This window comes from Nerophis lumbriciformis, linkage group LG27 (assembly GCF_033978685.3).
Source record: "Nerophis lumbriciformis linkage group LG27, RoL_Nlum_v2.1, whole genome shotgun sequence".
Classification (NCBI taxonomy): domain Eukaryota; kingdom Metazoa; phylum Chordata; class Actinopteri; order Syngnathiformes; family Syngnathidae; genus Nerophis; species Nerophis lumbriciformis.
Genome location: NC_084574.2, coordinates 27,495,494 through 27,517,554, shown reverse-complemented (window position 1 = coordinate 27,517,554; position 22,061 = coordinate 27,495,494). Strand labels below are relative to the sequence as shown.

The 22,061-nt window shown below is 38.4% G+C and overlaps 1 protein-coding gene across 1 annotated transcript in view; it reads right to left on the bottom strand.

Moving 5' to 3' along the window:
* Window positions 1-6,675: 6,675 nt before the first annotated feature.
* xylt1 (xylosyltransferase I) overlaps window positions 6,676-22,061 on the bottom strand; it is a 351,330-nt gene continuing 335,944 nt past the window's right edge. The window contains exon 11 of the mRNA XM_061988256.1: window positions 6,676-13,756. Within this exon, the coding sequence (XP_061844240.1) occupies window positions 13,434-13,756 (323 nt within the window). The 3' untranslated portion in view covers window positions 6,676-13,433. The remainder of the gene's footprint in view (window positions 13,757-22,061) is intronic.

Genomic DNA, 22,061 nt, shown 5'->3' with positions numbered 1-22,061 from the left:
GGAACTCTGAAGAAACATTTAACCTCTTCGCGATTTGAACGGGATTTGCAAAAATCAATCAATCAATCAATCAATCTTTATTTATATAGCCCTAAATCACAAGTGTCTCAAAGGGCTGCACAAGCCACAACGACATCCTCGGTACAAAGCCCACATACGGGCAAGGAAAAACTCACCCCAGTGATACGTCGATGTGAATGACTATGAGAAACCTTGGAGAGGACCGCATATGTGGGTAACCCCCCCCCCCCTCTAGGGGAGACCGAAAGCAATGGATGTCGAGTGGGTCTGACATAATATTGTGAGAGTCCAGTCCATAGTGGATCCAACATAATAGTAAGAGTCCAGTCCATAGTGGGGCCAGCAGGACACCATCCCGAGCGGAGACGGGTCAGCAGCGCAGAGATGTTCCCAGCCGATGCACAGGCGAGCGGTCCACCCCGGGTCCCGACACTGGACAGCCAGCACTTCATTCATGGCCACCGGACCTGTGCCCCCCGCCCCTCAAGGAAAAGGGGAGCAGAGGAGAAAAGAAAAGAAACGGCAGATCAACTGGTCTAACAGGGGGGCTATTTAAAGGCTAGAGTATACAAATGAGTTTTAAGATGGGACTTAAATGCTTCTACTGAGGTAGCATCTCTAATTGTTACCGGGAGGGCATTCCATAGTACTGGAGCCCGAATAGAAAATAAAAAAATAATAAAAATAGGCTATGTTTGTTAAAGTACAGATAATATCAAGATTGTACTTCAATGGGAAATATTAAACAAGTAAAGTATACTAAAATGATCTCAAATAAACCTTTAACGAAGTAACTACTGCAAACTTGTGCATTTTTCGACTCTCTTCCTTTGTACTGGAGTTTGCCACTTTTGTCGTCGCCTTTCATAAAATCTTGCACTCTTCCGCCCTTCTTGATAACATTTCGAGGAACTCTGAAGAAATATTTACCGGTATCCTTTTCTCGATTTGAACCGTTCGTAGAGCCGAAAACCATGCTTGCATAGGGCATTTTTTCCCCCGATATAGGCTAAATGACGCCTAGTACCCATTGCTTGACCACCACGCATATTTAATGAGCCGGACGTGACGTCATTAAAATCCAAGCAAATCCACAGACTCGGTTGAAGCAGTTTCCCACAGAATTTTATTTCCAAAATGCAGTCGGAGAAAAGTAAGACAAGCCATTCACCGTCAACAAAACATCTCCCCGAGGGAAGACAAATCAAATCAGATAAGGACAGAAGGCCTGATGATATATACAACAACAGCAGACATTTTTTTTTTTTTTTTGGTGTTGCAGTACCAGTCTTACGATATTCATCACATCAGGTCAAAAAATAAGACAAGATTGAGTGATAATGGGCAGAGAAGGTTCTAAAAGTCAGCTAAGGCACACAGAGCCTCCCCGGAAAAAAAAAAAAAAAAAAAAAAAAGGACACAAAATGATGAGGGGAGTTGAAAGATATTTGTGCAACAGTTGCTCCACATTACATTCCAGCAAGAACAACAACAATCTGGCATAAGATTTTATCTGAGAGGCAAAGGAGCCCCAAACACTGGAGCAGGTTTATGTACTTCTTTGATCAATAAACACCAACAAACCACTCTCTGTGCTCACATGTCAACAACTCCTAATAGATCAATGTCATTTCACCACTTTTTGTATTTACACGTACAGTATCTTTGACACGATAATTCAATACAAAATACCTATTTACATGGTTGATCATTGGTCTTACAAACAGGACTTACATTGAGTAACACCTATTAGAACTCTTCTTTCACCACGACTGCCATTGAATTTACATACAGAATGAATACTGCATAAGAACATTTTGTTGCTGGCCAATATAACAACAAATTGTGTGTGTTCCTATAAGAGCAGGGGTGTCAAACTCATTTTAGCTCAGGGGCCGCATGGAGGAAAATCTGTGCACACGCGGGTCGGACTATTAAAATCATGGCATTAACACTAAAAAAAAAAATAAAGACAACTTCAGATTGTTTTCTTTGTCATACTTTGGCCAAAAATAGAACAATGAAAATATCACAATAAAAATATAGAAAAAAATATCGGCGGCGGTAAAGTTTAGATCCATGAAGGAAAGAAGAAAGTGAATGAATGTTTATAACTGAATACATTTACAGATGCATAAAAATTTGTTGTCTTTTGTAGTTTTTTTTTTAATGAATTAAGTAACGTTTATGACAACCTTTTTCCCAAAACACAATATAGAATGTGAGATATAACAGGATAATGCATACATTTATCATTTGTTTTCAAAACGCTAACAAAAAAGTGGGAACCCAAAAATGTATGACTTGATGGGGTCCATGGGACCCCATTTTGAAACTTCCTGATGGAGTATTGGTGCGTGCAAAACAGCAGCAGGCGGCTGTGGCCTGCGGGCCCTTTCTAATACTAATCAAATATCATCCTGGGGGCCATAGATAATTCATTCCCGGGCGGGATTTGGCCCGCGGGCCTTGACTTTAACAGCCCTGCTATAGATGGAAAATCAACAGATACATGTAACTTAATGGCAAACTCGCACTGTCCCCAACATGAGCTCAAACAGATATTGAAAAACTAGTTGATAAAACAAAGAAATTGCCTCAATGTTGAGCTTGTTAGCGATTGTCTGGAAAGTAGTTTTAAACACACATATAGTCGTGGTCAAAAGTTTACATACACTTGTGAAAGACATAATGTCATGGCTGTCTTGAGTTTCCAATTATTTCTATAACTCTTTATTTTTTTGTGATAGAGTGATTGGAGCACATACTTGTTGGTCACAAAAAACATTCATGAAGTTTGGTTCTTTTATGAATTTATTATGGGTCTACTGAAAATGTGACACCCCATGGACAAAGATAAGACCTTCTGGAGGAAAAGGTCAGATGAAACAAAAATTGAGCTGTTTGGCCACAATACCCAGCAATATGTTTGGATGAGAAAAGGTGAGGCCTTTAATCCAAGGAACACCATCCATACCGTCAAGCATGGTGGTGGTAGTATTATGCTCTGGGCCTGTTTTGCTGCCAATGGAACTGGTGCTTTACAGAGAGTACATGGGACAATGAAAAAGGAGGATTACCTCCAAATTCTTCAGGACAACCTAAAATCAACAGCCCGGAGGTTGGGTCTTGGGCACAGTTGGGTGTTCCAACAGGACAATGACCCCAAACACACGTCAAAAGTGGTTAAGGAATGGAAAAATCAGGCTAGAATTAAGGTTTTAGAATGGCCTTCCCAATGTCTTGAATTGAGAACATGTGGACAATGCTGAAGAAACAAGTCTATGTCAGAAAACTAACAAATTTAGCTGAACTGCAACAATTTTGTCAAGAGGAGTGGTCAAAAATTCAACCAGAAGCTTGTGGATGGCTACCAAAAGTGCCTTATTGCAGTGAAACTTGCCAAGGGACATGTAACCAAATATTAACATTGCTGTATGTAAACTTTTGACCCTGCACATTTGGTCACATTTTCAGTAGACCCATAATAAATTAATAAAAGAACCAAACTTCATGAATGTGACCAACAAAAATGTGCTCCAATCACTCTATCACAAAAAAATAAGAGTTGTAGAAATGATTGGAAACTCATGACATTATGTTCTTTTGACCACAACTCTGTATATACCAGTGTTTTGCACAGGACTAAAGTTTGGGGGGCGGGGTCAGGTGGAGTCATCGTCTAATTAGCATGATTGGCTACGACCCCTTTGAGCAACAAAACATGAAACACAAACATGGAAAGGCGGGGGCACAGCAGGACTGCCAGTAGTTGAGAAGAGCGATGCTTTCATGTTAGTTTCCAAATGTCCAATAAAACTAAACATTTTTTTGCTAGATTTGTTGCGATTTTCTTTGTTGAAATAGACAACCAACAAGGCTCTGAATACTAGATAAATAAAGCGCTAAGTTGGCAACGCTGAGCCTTGTTCCTGCTAAGTCTTCTTATGCTCTGGAAGACCTGTGGCCTCATCTATGAAGCTTGCATACGCACAAAACAGGTACTATGTGACTACAATGTACAATGTTTTGCACACAAACCATATGCGATGTATAAAACACAATATGACGTTGCATGTGGCGCACACATACAGTAAAAAGGCAGCACACCTGTTAGTTAAGTTGTGACGTGAAGTCGGATGTTAGAAATTAATTTTGTCGTGATTATTTTTTTTTATGTCGAAAAGCAATAATTACATCTATAATGTTTTTTTAAATATTTCATTTAACATAAAAAAACAAACAAACAAACAAAAATGAACAAAAACAGATGTTTTTTTTATATTTCAACACTACCTATTGGGGGAAAAAAACCATGTGGTGTTGTTATACATAAAAATATATTCAAAAACATATTTATCTATGATCATCTGGTCTTATACAACATCTCACAGTTTTCCCCCTAAAGTACTGGTCAGTCTTGTATTTAAATAGCAAATTCTGCTTCCAGATTACAAAAATTAAAACATCTGTTTTTAATCCGTTGGTCTATTTCTGCTGACCGATTTAAATCTTTGTGATAAAAGATGCAAATAAAACCTTTTCTTTTCAATAGTTATTCCTGTGTTTCAAAATCAAATCAAATAGTGTATTAACACAAGTGGGGTTCAATCCGGCCCACTGGATTAATTTCGAAAAGTAATCAAATGTATAAATAAAATATATTTCTAAATTTCTTCATTCGCTTAAGGTGCACTGTTCGTCTAAGGAGAGGTGCATAGGTCCGTGTACCTTCCCGTTCATTCTATTTGAAACTCTTAAATGCAAATCAAAAAACACATTTTGGACCATTTTTTCTATTTTCATTTTTGAAGCAAAACTATTTATTGGCACCTTTTTAAAACGACAATAGGACGCCTGCTGAACAAAGATGTGACTGTTATGTTAAAAACATGCTAAAATACGGCTTCCGTTTCAATTTGTCATCACACAAATAACCACACTTTTTTGCATTTTTTATGAACATTTGTTTTCTATTTTTGTGTTTATCTGGAAAAATGTCATTCCATAAAAGGAAAACAGCACAAAATCCAATTTTATGTCAAATTTGAATGAAAATCCATTCTTTTTTGTTTGTTTTCAAATCTGCCATATCTAAGAAAAATCGAAAAATGGCCCTAATTTTCATTCTATTTCGAATTCTGAAACGCAAATCAAAAAACAAAATTAGGGCCGTTTTTCGATTTTTATTATGCATGGCAGATTTTAAAACAAACAAAAAATCATTAAAATATTGCCATAAAATTGGATTTTGTGCTGTTTTCCTTTTATGGATTTTTATTTTTCCAGATAAACACAACATCCAAACTGCAAAACTGCGTGGTTATCTGTGTGATGACAAATTGAACCAGAAGCAGTATTTGAGTATTTTCTTTTGTGTTTAGCATGTTTTTAGCATAACGTTTTTCGATTTTTATTATGCATGGCAGATTTTAAAACAAACAAAAAAATCATTAATATATTGCCATAAAATTGGATTTTGTGCTGTTTTCCTTTTATGGATTTTTATTTTTCCAGATAAACACAAAAATCGAATATATGTTCATCCAAACTGCAAAATGCGTGGTTATCTGTGTGATGACAAATTGAACCGGAAGCAGTATTTGAGTATTTTCCTTTGTGTTTAGCATGTTTTTAGCATAACGTTTTTCGATTTTTATTATGCATGGTAGATTTTAAAACAAACAAAAAAATCATTAAAATATTGCCATAAAATTGGATTTTGTGCTGTTTTCCTTTTATGGATTTTTATTTTTCCAGATAAACACAAAAATCGAATATATGTTCATCCAAACTGCAAAACTGCGTGGTTATCTGTGTGATGACAAATTGGACCGGAAGCAGTATTTTAGTATTTTCCTTTGTGTTTAGCATGTTTTTAGCATAACGTTTTCCGATTTTTATTATGCATGGCAGATTTTAAAACAAACAAAAAATCATTAAAATATTGCCATAAAATTGGATTTTGGGCTGTTTTCCTTTTATGGATTTTTATTTTTCCAGATAAACACAAAAATCGAATATATGTTCATCCAAACTGCGTGGTTATCTGTGTGATGACAAATTGGACCGGAAGCAGTATTTTAGTATTTTCCTTTGTGTTTAGCATGTTTTTAGCATAACGTTTTCCGATTTTTATTATGCATGGCAGATTTTAAAACAAACAAAAAATCATTAAAATATTGCCATAAAATTGGATTTTGGGCTGTTTTCCTTTTATGGATTTTTATTTTTCCAGATAAACACAAAAATCGAATATATGTTCATCCAAACTGCGTGGTTATCTGTGTGATGACAAATTGAACCGGAAGCAGTATTTTAGTATTTTCTTTTGTGTTTAGCATGTTTTTAGCATAATGCTAACATCTTAAGGGACGGCGTGGCACAGTGGGAGAGTGGCCGTGCGCAACCCGAGGGTCCCTGGTTCAATCCCCACCTAGTACCAACCTCGTCATGTCCGTTGTGTCCTGAGCAAGACACTTCACCCTTGCTCCTGATGGCTGCTGGTTAGCGCCTTGCATGGCAGCTCCCGCCATCAGTGTGTGAATGTGTGTGTGAATGGGTAAATGTGGAAGTAGTGTCAAAGCGCTTTGAGTACCTTGAAGGTAGAAAAGCGCTATACAAGTACAACCCATTATTTATTTATCATTTGTTCAGCAGGAGTCCTATTGTCGTTTTAAAAAAGTGTCATTAAATAGTTGTCTAACTTTAGTTTCAGAAATTAAAATCGAAAAAAATGGCCCAAAATTAGTTTTTGGATTTGCATTTAAGAATTGGAAACAGAATGAACGGAAAGTACACTGACCCGCATACTTTTAATCAGAATAGAAGAAGCACAACTCTGGCATTCAGACTCAACAGCAGATGGTAGTAATGAACCTTTTTCTAAATAAAGTGTAGGCTGCCTGAACAAAAAAGTATTTATGGCATCACACCAACTGATATTTTGCCAGATTCGTGTTGAATCAAGAATTGATTCTGAATTGCATCGAGACCCTAACAAACAGAATTGAATTGTAAGTTGTTGTAAAATTCCCAACCCTAATAATTATTATAACTGTGAATATCAGCGTACATGTTTTTGAAATACATCAATTACCGGTACTGTTTGCAAACTGTGGCATAACTTCATTGATATTTTGATGTTGAGGATAGTCGCCTCTTTGTATCTTTTACTACACTTATTATATCAATTAAATACAAATCTTTAAAAAAAATTAAATATATGGTGAAGTCAAGGCATGGAGGTGAGTTTACCACACATTGCGGGAACGTGTGCGGATGCCAGGTTTTACAAGTGTGAACACTTTTGAGACTTTTTGTCCGAATTATAGATGAAGCCCCAGGTGCTTATGAGGTGGTGTTAAGAAGCAGAGTTACTACGTTACAGAGTTGTACCGACAATCTACATTCACAAACAGTCGCATTAAAATGTTTTCACGAGCAAGTGCGAATCTGGTAGCGCCGAATCTAATTATGGCTTTTCAAATGTACCGTATTTTCCGGACTATAAGGTGCTACTTCTTCCCCAAGCTTTGAACCCTGCGGTTTATACAAAGGTGCGGCTGATCAATGGATTTTTCTTCGCCAACGGCCACAATGTTTTGTATACAACAAACTTACTATGCAATAACACGGATACAAAGACCAAAAAGGTGTGGTATTATTTGTTCCATGGCGCCCTCTTTTGGACGAGTTCGCGCACTGAATGTCTCCAGTAATTTTTGCCTTAAACCGGAAATATAAGTGCCGTTCCGTTGACTAGTCGTACATAGCCTTTCTGCTCGAAAGGGTTCTTTAGTCATCACCCCAAGCAACGTTTGTAACTTTTACAATATGACTAAAACAAGTCGTAGTGTTTTCATGCATATTTGTGTGTGCTATCGTTTTGTAATCAAGCTAGCGTTGTTAGCATTTGCTAATATGCTAACGCATTTACAAGTTAACTTACAAAGGCATTCTTTTTGTGTTGTTTCAGTTTCTCAAATTCCTCAGTAAATTGAATCTTGAGTCTGTTTAGCTGATTGGGAAGCTAGCTTTCGCAGCTAGTGGATCCATGATGTTTTGTTTGATCAGCCGTTTTACTGCCATGTTACAGACATTGTTTAGAAACAATAAGGTATGTAAACAAACATTTAGCTAATATGCTAACACATTTAAAAGTTAACTTATAAAGGCATTCTTTTTGTGTTGTTTCAGTTTCATAAATTGTTTCTTCCATGGCGCCCTCTTTTGGACGAGTGTGCTGCGGGGTGAATGTCTACAGTATTTTTTTTGCCTTAAACCAGAAGTATAAGTGCCGTTCCGTCTACTAGTCATACATAGCGTTTCTGCTCGAAAGGGTTCTTCAGTCATCACCTCAAGCAACGTTTGTAACTTTTACAATATAACTAAAACAAGTCGTAGTGTTTTCATGCATATTTGTACGTGCTATCAGATTGTAATCAAGCTAGCGTTGTTTGCATTTGCTAATATGCTAACACGTTTACAAGTTAACTTACAAAGGCATTCTTTTTGTGTTGTTTCAGTTTCTCAAATTCCTCAATAAATTGAATCTTGAGTCTGTTTAGCTGATTGGGAAGCTAGCTTTCGCAGCTAGTGGATCCATGACGTTTTGTTTAATCAGCCGTTTTACTGCCGTATTACAGACATTGTTTAGATACAATTAAGGTATGCAAACAAACATTTAGCTAATATGCTAACATGTTTACAAGTTAACTACCAAAGGCATTCTTTTTGTGTTGTTTCAGTTTCATAAATTGCTTGTTCAATGGCGCCCTCTTTTGGACGAGTGTGCTGCGGGGTGAATGTCTACAGTAATTTTTTTTGCCTTAAACCGGAAGTATAAGTGCCGTACCGTCTACTAGTCGTACATAGCGTTTCTGCTCGAAAGGGTTCTTCAGTCATCACCTCAAGCAACGTTTGTAACTTTTACAATATAACTAAAACAAGTCGTAGTGTTTTCATGCATATTTGTACGTGCTATCAGATTGCAATCAAGCTAGCGTTATTTGCATTTGCTAATATGCTAACGCGTTTACAAGTTAACTTACAAAGGCATTCTTTTTGTGTTGTTTCAGTTTCTCAAATTACTCAGTAAATTGAATCTTGAGTCTGTTTAGCTGATTGGGAAGCTAGCTTTCGCAGCTAGTGGATCCATGACGTTTTGTTTGATCAGCCGTTTTACTGCCCTGCTACAGATGTTGTTTAGAAACAATTTAAGGTATGTAAACAAACATTAACAACATCTTTCTATGTAAACATCTGATTTTGCAATGTATATATCTATGGCAAATATATGGAAACATATTTTTTTCTTCTAAAATGTAGTGTGTGTGGCTTTATAATCCTGAAAATACGGTATTTGTGGCGGCTGCCACAACGGTCGTGTGGGATACAGACCCGATCTAAAAAGGACAGTATAATATGAATACACAATAATGAGTTTTTACATCATTGTCACAGCATGAAGACCACCACAAAGAGCAGGAAACACCGAACAGCTTCCCCGCATTCGTACGTTTAAGGTCACCATTTCTGTTTTGCTGAGGTCGCTTAGGCAGCCGACCTTTGACCTGGCAGGTTAAGAGTTGCAAGCCAACATAAGGAGACCTATTCAGACATGACAACACCGAGTGACACGTGGGTGCGGACCGTAAAAAGGGTACAGTAAACGTTCGGGTGGTGTTGGCCTTTGTAAATAAAGGCAACTTTCTTTCAAAAAAATATTTATCATGCTGCCAAGGCAGCGTCGCAGTTATTTAGTCATTGACTAAAAATATCAATATTCATGTGAACTTAAATAAATAGCGACTCAGTTATCTCAGTCAGACAATTTTGAGACTTTTTATTTTTTTTTTTTTTTTTGGAAAATACCGTACAACATAAAGTAACTTACAAGAGTGGAAGGAAGTCTAAAAAGCATTTTTAAGGTCAGCGTGGAATAAGTGTGTTTCAAGTTTGAGGCAGGCTGGTCAGAAAACAACAAATTCTTAGTCCTCTACCTGACGACATCAGGGATTAATTAAAGAAAATGACCTCTTAAATCCTAAAACGCTACCACCATTTTTTTTTTAACGAATGCAAAATCCTTATTTGTTTGGGCTAAATTCTGAGGGTTTGCATTTCTAACAGCAGCGTCTCTCATCAAGCACTCAACTGAAACAAGCTGTGCTGCTATGACACCTTTTTGAATAATTGGCTTCTTCAAGAGAGAACATTTTTCTTTCTCAAAATTCTTAAAGGCAGGGGATTTTGGCTCTTCTTGGAGTCGTATCGAAATAAACCTCGGCAGGCACATCAGTAAATTGGGTAAACTAAGGCCTTTTTCATTCATCATTAGCCACTAGGGGTGTAAAGGTGCGCCATGGTCACGCTTCTGTACGTACCTCTGTTTAAGTCACGGTTAAATACATTTTTGGAACAGTAAGGAAGAAAATTCCAAACATAAAACTGCTTAGATTTTGTGCTTAATTGTTTGTAGACTTAAACTGCAATTTAAGGTAATTTTCTAATAAATAAAATTATCAAACATTTTTTTTAACGTCGGTCAGTATACTGTATTCTAAGCCACAGGTGTCAAACTCAAGACCAAAGGGCCAAATCTTGCCCGTCACATTGTTTGATATGGCCCACGAAAGCCTGGAAATTACTAAATGTATTCGTTCTTTTCATTTTGACAGAAAAAATTTACCGGTATATTTTTTAAACTTTAATATTATTTGATCATGCAACAAATAATATATCATAATATACTGTATTACATTTTAATTGTAAAAATAAAACAAATACTAATTTCTGCATTTTGCCTTGACTTATGACTTCAAAGCAAGTTATCTGTCGATTTGTACGTAAAAAAAAAAATCTAACAATCAAATGCACAGGCGTTTGTGTATTATCACGAGGCGATTATACATTTATATTCATATACTATTCACTGTAACAAGCAGCCCTCTGAGGGCATTCATTATTGGGATGTGGCCGTCAATGAAAACATATTTGACATCCCAGTATTAAAAGTTATTAAAAAAAAATAAAAAAAATAGTTATTAGTGTTAAATCTAATATATCTCATTATTAATCAATTTATAAAATGTTTAAAATATTAAAAAAAACTAACTGAGGACACCCCTGTTGTAGCACAAAAATTAAGAATTAGGAGTGCCACTTTGACACTTTTTTGCATTAAAAATGCTAAAACTAATTAGAACAATATACTGTATTCTAAACTATATGAGGTTTATGTCATAGGTGACAAAGCAAATTAGGGTAATATCTAATAATCAGGGCTGTCAAAATCAACAAGTTAACTCATGTGATTAATCAGAACAAATTATTGCATTAATTATGTATATACACACGGATTAATCATGCAATTTATTTTGACCATACAAGTTCTTTTATTTTAACCTAGGGGTGTCAAACGTACGGCCCGAGGGCCGGATCAGACCCGCGAACAGGTTTTATCCGGGTTTGCTAAGTATAAAAATTAACCTGAAAATTTTGAATGAAAGAAACTGCTGTTCTAAATGTGTCCACTAGATGTCGCAATAGAAATTCTTTGTATCTTTGTAAATTATGCTACATATGTACAAAATATACCGCATGATGTTAGTGCATCAGTCAAGGAAAATGATCAAACTACATAAATAACATCCTGTAATTTGATTTTTATATATTTTTTTTATCTTGATAGATTGAAAATTAACACCAGTGAGTTGACTGATGAACATTACCACATAATTTATTCAGAAAATATAAATAACGACAAATAAAGTATACATACTATAAACCGCAACAGGTAATTGTAAAAAAAACCCAACAACATTATGATTTGTACATTTTCAGAATGTGCTTGTTCTATTTTTAAACAAAGAAAACAATCTGAAGTTGTCTTTATTTTTAAGTTATCGTGCCGTGATTTGACCAGAATAGATGTGGCCCCCGATCAAAAATGAGTTTGACACCCTTGCTTCAACCGCTATACGGCCAGTGATCAGATCAATGCATGCGTCAGTACAAAAATGAGTGAGGAGACCGACAGGTGTGTTCACTCCAAAATACAGCCTGTAAGAACTTTTGATAAAACTGTGAACAATTTTGGTGCGAATAAATGACATTCACTCAAAAAAATTGCAATCGTCTACGAAGCCTTCTCTCAGTGTCCGCCCTGAGATCGGTAGGTCGTGAGTTCAAACCCCGGCCGAGTCCTACCAAAGACTATAAAAATGGGACCCATTACTTGGCACATCAAGGGTTTGAATTGGGGGTTAAATCACCAAAATGATTCCCGGGCGCGGCCACTGCTGCTGCTCACTGCTCCCCTCACCTCCCAGGGGGTGAAACAAGGGGATGGGTTTAATGCAGAAGACAAATTTCACCACACCTAGTGTGTGTGTGACTATCAGTGGTACTTTAAGTTTATATTCTTAAGCTAATTTCAATTACGCAAGCACATAATTATGCCCATCCATCCATTTTCTACCGCTTGTCCCTTTCGGGGTTGCAGGGGGTGCTGGAGCCTATCTCAGCTGCATTCGGGCGGAAGGCGGGGTACACCCTGGACAAGTCGCCACCTCATCGCAGGGCCAACACAGATAGACAGACAACATTCACACTCACATTCACACACTAGGGCCAATTTAGTGTTGCCAATCAACCTATCCCCAGGTGCATGTCTTTGGAGGTGGGAGGAAGCCGGAATACTCGGAGGGAACCAAAGGAGTCACGGGGAGAACATGCAAACTCCACACAGAAAGATCCAGAGCCCAGGATTGAACACAGGACTACTCAGGACCTTCGTATTGTGAGGCACATGCACTAACCCCTCTTCCACCGTGCTGCCCACATAATTATGATTAATCCAAATTCCAAAATGTTTTCAATCTGATTTGAAAATACTAAAAATATATTTAACCAATTGTGTTTTTAGAATGAGCCACCTAGATCCCTCTTCTGTGCAGAATTGTGTCAACTTTTTTGTCTACTTTTAGGCACACAAGTGGAAAGTGCACTTCCTGTTCCTCACTTGTAATAAGTACCGTGTGCTAAATAAATCAGTACGTCAACAAATGTACGGAACAATGCGACCGTTATACCCCTATCGGCCTTATTAAAACTAATTTGACCTTCCGAATTCATTGAGCGGCAACATAAATGCTCGAAAATTGCAAGATTTGATCGCGGTCTAACTCTTATTAGACGAAAATAAATAGATTGCAACAGTGAAATAGCAAAGTACATCCTGGACCTTCCAACCATTGATCACCTTTGTATGTTCCCTTCGTCTCCTGAGACAGAATAAGAACTTGCTTCCCCTCACTCACGCATCTGCAACACAGCTCATAAATAAATTAAAAAACTCAACAGTGAATTTTGAGCCGGGGCCTCCTGTCCAGCCGGAGGCCTCGCTGCTACCTGATGCGCCCGTCGGCACGTGGCGGTCCCAGTTGGGACTTTGGGTCGGGGCTCAGGGAGCTCCAAGGGTTTTTGGGGCAGGCTTGCATGACGGGGCAGGCAGTCAGGCCCACGGCGCAGATGTCCGCCGCCTCCCACAGTTCCCCCACCAGGCTGTCCGCCCAGCGCTCCAGCTCCGGGCCGGTCAGAGCGGCGTTCCTCTTGGCCTGCTCCACGGAGCCCGGGCTGATGGGGATGTTCAGCACAGGGTTGAGGCCGAGGAAACTCTGCTCCATGTAGCTGTTCTTGGCTGGACCGTTGTGGAGCTTCAGTGAGTCATCTGGTACAAAAATGGAGACAGATAATTAGTTCACGGGTCAGTGGCCGGATTAGAGCAGGTGTATTAAAAAAAAAAAAAAAAAAAGTTTTGCTAACACTTTAGTATGGGGAACATATTCTAAGTAACAAAGACTTAATTTAGAGTTATTTGGACACTAGGGGAACATATTTTAAGTACCCTAACCCTAACCGAATTGAGGGAAGACTCTTAGTTAATGGCTTGCTGGTTGTATAATAAGGCCATGCAGAATAAGCCATTAATAAGTACTTAAAGGCCTACTGAAACCCACTACTACCGACCACGCAGTCTGATAGTTTATATATCAATGATGAAATCTTAACATTGCAACACATGCCAATACGGCCGGGTTAGCTTACTAAAGTGCAATTTTAAATTCCGCGCGAAATATCCTGCTGAAAACGTCTCGGTATGATGACGCCTGCGTGTGACGTCACGGATTGTAGAGGACATTTTGGGACAGCATGGTGGCCAGCTATTAAGTCGTCTGTTTTCATCGCAAAATTCCACAGTATTCTGGACATCTGCATTGGTGAATCTTTTGCAATTTGTTCAATGAACAATGGAGACAGCAAAGAAGAAAGGTGGGAAGCGGTGTATTGCGGCAGGTGTTGTGCCGGATAACGCACCCCCGCTGTAAAATGCACACCCTGACTGTTGTGCCGGATAACACAGCCGGTGTTTCATTGTTTACATTCCCGAAAGATGACAGTCAAGCTTTACCATTGGCCTGTGGAGAACTGGGACAACAGAGACTCTTATCAGGAGGACTTTGAGTTGGATACGCAGACCCGGTACCGTGAGTACGCATGCAGCTGCGGCTTCCAAACATTTGATCGCTTGCCCGTACGTGCGTGCCGCTATGTGCATGTCACGTACGTAACTTTGGGGACTTTGGGGAAATATATGTGCTGTATGAACTTTGGGGAGGTGAACGGTACTTTGGGCTGTGGGATTGAGTGTGTTGTGCAGGTGTTTGAGTTGTATTGGCGGGTTATATGGACGGGAGGGGGGAGGTGTTTGTTATGCGGGATTAATTTGTGGCATATTAAATATAAGCCTGGTTGTGTTGTGGCTAATAGTCTTGTGTTTATTTACTGTTTTAGTCATTCCCAGCTGAATATCAGGTCCCACCCGCCTCTCACAGCATCTTCCCTATCTGAATCGCTCCCAGTGCCCTCTAGTCCTTCACTCTCACTTTCCTCATCCACGAATCTTTCATCCTCGCTCAAATTAATGGGGAAATCGTCGCTTTCTCGGTCCGAATCGCTCTCGCTGCTGGTGGCCATGATTGTAAACAATGTGCAGATGTGAGGAGCTCCACAACCTGTGACGTCACGCGCATATCGTCTGCTACTTCCGGTACAGGCAAGGCTTTTTTTATCAGCGACCAAAAGTTGCAAACTTTATCGTCGATGTTCTCTACTAAATCCTTTCAGCAAAAATATGGCAATATCGCAAAATGATCAAGTATGACACATAGAATGGACCTGCTATCCCTGTTTAAATAAAAAAAAATCGCATTTCAGTAGGCCTTTAATAATGACTAATTAAGAGCCAATATGTTACTAATTTACATGTTAATAAGCAACTAATTAATGGTGAATATGTTCCCCATACTAAAGTGTTACCAAAGTTTTTTATTACTTAATTTTTTTATTACTTTATGTTCCTATAGTCTTTGATTTATTTTGTATAATTTACCATTTTGTCTATTATTTGTGGACTTTCATTTTTTTGAAGTTGTTCTTGATTTATTATATCAATTGATTGACCACAGCTGTGACTATTTAAGTGCATCACTTCCTGTTAAAAAAAATTGCACACTGACGAAGACCTTGTCGAAACCGGTCTGTGTTTGGAAAGCGCCTGTGCAGTTTACATTCAAATGATAAGAAGGACACCAGTGTTGCTGGCCTTGCTTTTTCTTTAAGTACACTTTTTGCCGTGCACCTCATTATTTTTGTTTTATTACGTTTTTTGGGGAGTGCGTGTTTTTCCCTGTATTTTGTATTCTATTGGCGGCAAATCCGGACCAGGAATGACATCATACCAGACCCGAGTTCAGTTCTAAACTTGGGCGAAACAATTTTTTGCATCAAATTCCCTTTTTAAGTCTTCTCCTTTTTTGGCAGTTACAAATCGTTTTTGTAATGTGATTGGTGAAGGTGTTGCTGTAGCTAGGGCTGGGCGATATATCGAGTTTAAAGTTAAAAGTTAAAGTACCACTGATAGTCACACACACACTAGGTGTGGTGAAATTACCCTCTGCATTTGACCCATTCCCTTGTTCCACCCCCTGGGAGGTGAGGGGAGCAGTGAGCGGCAGCGGTGGCCGCGCTCGGGAATCATTTTGGTGATTTAACCCCCAATTCCGACCCTTGATGCTGAGTGGTGGCAATGGGTCCCATTTTTATAGTCATTGGTATGACTAACTCACGACCTACCCATCTCAGGGCGGACACTCTAACCACTAGGCCACTGAGCAGTTTTTAAGATGTATCGATATATTTTTAAACAAAATATGTATTAAGAAAATATCGTAATATCGATACTATTTATTTCACGTTAAAATGACCAAACGCCGCTTATTTGTTGTGTTCCTTGTTCTCCCCCGCAAAACTCTATGGGCTACTAAACCCCTCCCCTTCCTCCTTCCAAGATACGTGCGTGCACGTATAAGAACATTCATGATTGGTTGGTTGTTTACTATGATGAGTCATGATTGGTTGAGATTAGGGCAAAACATTAGGGACAGGCCAATCAGAGGCAAGGTAGGGCGGGTCATGGGACCAGGAATGGAAATCACAACAGACATCCCAAATGACGACGAGAGAGTCGGAGAAAAGAAAAAGGGAATTTTCAAGCGGGTGATGTATACATTAAAAAAACTAGTGGAAGATGGCAGAGGGATTCTCTTCTTTAGATGTTTCTTTTAGCGATGTAGACCACGTCCAGGGAACCCACAATGCGTCTACTTGGCCACATTTGGACAAATGTATACGTCTGCATAAAACATTCATTTGAGTTGTTTACCGTGTAAACCCAAATCAAAACTGTTCTCCAGTTGCCAAGCCGGGCATATTTCGCACGAGAAAAGCTACCAAAAATGTACGCCGAAGTGAGGAAGATCATAGCCGAACAATGAAGTCAAATCACTTACTTGGCGCTGACCAGAACCGTACGTGTGCAACAGTCCATTACATCGTCGACTGGGAATTAAAAAGTGTCTGCCTGCGAATTTATTTTTTATCTGAGTTTGATACATTTTGTATTATTTGCACAGCTATGTTATCTATTTTACATAGAAATAATATTTTTTCAATTTTCTATTTATGTTATGTAAATATGTGCTACTTAAACAGTTTATTTTCTGTGCTGTTAACTTAATACCCATATTTACTAACTGGGTTAATAAAAGTGCCACTGACTGTTTACAGTACAGTTGTCATTAGGGATGTCCGATTATGGCTTTTTGCCGATATCCGATATTGTCCAACTCTTTAATTACCGATACCGATATCAACTGATACCGATATCAACCGATGTATGCAGTTGTGGAATTAACACATTATTATGCCTAATTTGGACAACCAGGTATGGTGAAGATAAGGTACTTTTAAAATTTTTTATAAAATAAGAAAAATAAATTAAAAACATTTTCTTGAATAAAAAAGAAAGTTAAACAATATAAAAACAGTTACATAGAAACTAGTAATTAATGAAAATTAGTAAAATTAACTGTTAAAGGTTAGTACTATTAGTGGACCAGCAGCACACACAATCATGTGTGCTTACGGACTGTATCCCTTGCAGACTGTATTGATATATATTGATATATAATGTAGGAACCAGAATATTAATAACAGAAAGAAACAACCCTTCTGTGTGAATGAGTGTAAATGGGGGAGGGAGGTTTTTTGGGTTGGTGCACTAATTGTAAGTGTATCTTGTGTTTTTTATGTTGATTTAATAAAAAACAATAAAAAAAACAGATACCGATAATAAAAAAAACGATACCGATAGTTTCCGATATTACATTTTAACGCATTTATCGGACATCCCTAGTTGTCATCCACTTTATTTTCACTGAATCTCGCTCAAAAATTAATATACTTTCACCGGAAAATATATCGAGATATGTATCAAGTATCGAGTCTAAGTAAAAATATATCGAGATATACTTTTTCGTCCATATCGCCCAGCCCTAGCTGTAGCGTGTTTACTTCAGATGCAGGCCGTAGTTATTTGTTCAAGGTAGTAGCTATGTTCCTCAAGGCTCCATTTTAGTTCCTCCCCTTGTCATCATTTGGGCTGGTTCAAAAAGCGTGTAAGAGGCTGACATCTTTTCAGCAGATTTTTAAAAACACTACAGTGAAGAGGAAGGATCAAAGCGCTCTTGTAACTCTGACAAAATAAATACACCAAAAACAAATGTCTAGCGTAGACGCTGGTTCTACATATGTACAGTATATACAAGGGTTGTACGGTATACTGTTATTAGTATAGTACCGCGATACTAATGAATCATATTCGCTAATATACCGCCTCTAAAAAGCACCCGTCCCCCCCGTCGTCGTCTACCAGCAGAGGAGCATGTTCGGCTTATAAGCAGACACAGAGTGTAGACAGAAAAGGGAGAACGGACGCATTTTGGCTTAAAAACTAACGATAAAGGTGAAGTTATAACACTGAAACGCCCTCAGGAAGAGGTGCTTTAAGACATGGCTAGCTAGCTAGCTAGCGGCTAAAGTCCATCCGCAGTCTGCAGTGTTTTAGCTACTTCTAAATCACTAATCCTCGCCTCCATGGCGACAAATAAAGTACTTTTCTTACAAGAATCATCCCTGCAGGACGAGGAATAGCTAAATATGCTTCACTACACATAAAACACACGCCATGGGTGGATATACACCTAACATCCACTGTAATGATACCAAGTACAGGAGCGTATCTAGTTAATATTACTATGATTACGTCAATATTTTTTAGCATCACAAAATCTTCTTTCGTTTTAAAAAAATGTATATTATGTTTATAAACTCAGGAAATACGTCCCTGGACACATGAGGACTTTGAATATGACCAATGTATGATCCTGTAACGACTTGGTATCGGATTAATAGCAAAAATTTGTGGTATCATCCAAAACTAATGTAAAGTATCAAAACAACAGAATAATAAATGATTATTACATTTTAACAGAAGTGTAAATAGAACATGTTGAAAGAAAAAGTAAGCAGATATTAACAGTAAATGAACAAGTAGATGAAGAATTCATTTTCAACCACTTATCCTTAATAATTTTAAATTTAAATTTTAAAACCTAATGCACCTAAGTACTTGTTTTTATGCAATACATTTTCTGACAAAAGAAAATACTACAATTGGGCATCACACATTTGTTATAAGACACACAGCTTCACAATATTAGTATGTTCAGTTCAGTTTCAGTTTATGTTGAACATGCATACGATACAATGTGATGCATCACATATTTCCAGTTGTTTCATTACAGAATGTCTGAAAGGGAGCAGGAAGAAGTATAACTTGTTTAATCCTACCCCTTTTCATATCATAGCAGTTTTCTCCCATTTCCTTGTTCTCTCTTTGTAACAGAACAGTGAATAAATAAATAATTAATAAATATACCATAATCAAGTAAACAAATATTAAATACATAAAAATCTCATTTTTAAAAAATGGGTTAAAATGTTCATCAACATGTTTTTTCTGTGTACTTTGTGAACACTTGTAGTATGAACACTCTCTTAAACTCAATCATAATGGTGCTTTGTATATAGCTAATATGTTTTAATTGCTAATTTGAAAATCATCATAATCAATTTTTTTGCTCATTACATAAATAATTACAGTGATGTTTTTTTTTACACTTCTTAAGAGGGGCATTTTTTCCAGGGTAAGATTTCTGGAAATGTTGCTAAAAAAACAATTAAGTTGAACATCCATGACTTTGAAGATAAAAAAGAAATTAAAAAAAATTGTGTGTATTTATTAAAGCACGTAATCTGTTCTGCTGAATATGACTTGAAACTGCAACCCAATTGGCTGTCACGGCCCGGGCGCACACCAGTGCACATTCATCTGTGCGCTGCGCCAGGCACGCGCCAGTCCGGCAAGCAGCTGCAATCAATCGCCAGGAATCAAACGCACCTGTCGCTGATGAGAAGACCAGCCTTCTTAAGCCAGCACAACCTGCTATCCTGTGCCAGAACGTAGCGACCTGTCCTGTACAGTAAGCCGAACCCATCAAGCTCAAAGCAATCTTTCTCTCTCTGTGTTCTCTCCCCCCGTCGTGTTCATTTGTCTCGTGTCCTCCTTGTCGCCTACCAGCATACTTGCCAACCCTCCCGGATTTTCCGGGAGACTCCTGAAATTCAGCGCCTCTCCCGAAAACCTCCCGGGACAAATTTTCTCCCGAAAATCTCCCGAAATTCAGCCGGAGCTGGAGGCCACGCCCCCTCCAGCTCCATGCGGGCCTGAGTGACATGTCGACAGCCTGTTTTCACGTTCGCTTTCCCACAATATAAACAGCGTGCCTGCCCAATCACGTTATAACTGTAGAATGATCGAGGGCGAGTTCTTGGTTTCTTATGTGGGTTTATTGTTAGGCAGTTTCATTGACGTCCTCCCAGCGCTTCAACAACACACAACAACAGCAGTCACGTTTTCGTCTACCGTAAAGCAGTTTGTCTGCTGTAAGCAGCAATGTTGTGACACTCTTAAACAGGACAATACTGCCATCTACTGTACATGCATATGTGACAATAACATCTAGGGCTTTTAGAGAGTGCACAACTGCGCACACAACAAGGAGACGAAGCAGAAAAACGAGGAAGATACAGCCGTGGCGATGCCGACGACGAGTAAGATGAAGAAATACGCTTGTAAGTTCCAAGCTGCAGCTGCGATTGGACCTGGATAGCCTCCGGGAAGAAGTAGTGGACTACCAAGTGCTTGGCAGTGAAGATCTTCCTCAGGAAGAAAATATTGACCGGTTTTGGGCCATGCTAGGGAGAGATGGAAGATTCCAGACTCCAGTGCATTTGATGAAAGCACTTTTGTGCGTGCCACACAGCAATGCATCATCAGAGAGGGTGTTCAGCATGGTTAGAAAAATAGTGACAGAGAATAGAACAAGGATGGACAATTCAACCCTTAACTCAACAATGAGTAGATGTGGATATATGTGTAAATAAATGAACACTGAAATTCAAGTATTTATTTTATTTATTTCTATGTATATGTATATATATATATATATATATATATATATATATATATATATATATATATATATATATATATATATATATATATATATATATATATATATATATAGCTAGAATTCACTGAAAGTCGATTATTTCTTATATATACACACATATATATATATATATATATATATATATATATATATATATGAAATACTTGACTTGGTGAATTCTAGCTGTAAATATACTCCTCCCCTCTTAACCACGCCCCCTACCCCCCACCTCCCGAAATCGGAGGTCTCAAGGTTGGCAAGTAAGCCCCCCAGCAGCGTACCTCGCTGTACATATCCTACGAAGTGAGACCTACACTGTTTCAATGTCCATTTCTCAGATGATATAATTGTTGATGACTGAAGTGCTGATAGCGACCCAACCTAAAACCCCACTCCAACCCCCTCCACAACCCACCCCCCGGATTGTAAATAATGTAAATAATTCAATGTATATACACTGATGATTAACTTGTGTGATGACTGTACTATGCTGATAGAATATATTTGTACCATGAATTGATTAACGTGGACCCCGACTTAAACAAGTTGAAAAACTTATTCGGGTGTTACCATTTAGTGGTCAATTGTACGGAATATGTACTGTACTGTGCAATCTACTAATAAAAGTTTCAATCGATCAATCAAAAAACCTCCGCTCCCGCGTCACAAGCACTGTCTCTCATCTCCCCGTATTCCCTCCGCTTCCCTGTATGCCTCTTGGATCTCGACCTTCCGCCTGGACACGGACTTTGACGCCTCTCTCCTCCCCTCGACCTCACGTCTGCTCACGGACCTCCGAGCCAGCCTTGCCCCTCTTGGACTTCCTTCCGCCTCTCGCTCAACACTACCCGTAACACTCATCAGATAATTACGACACATAGTCACACACATACACACCCTTTTTGGATTAGTCACACACTTTATTCCTGATTTATATATATTGTGTATATATATAATTAAATATAGAGTTAAACGACGTCCCTGTTGTCTGTGCCGTCT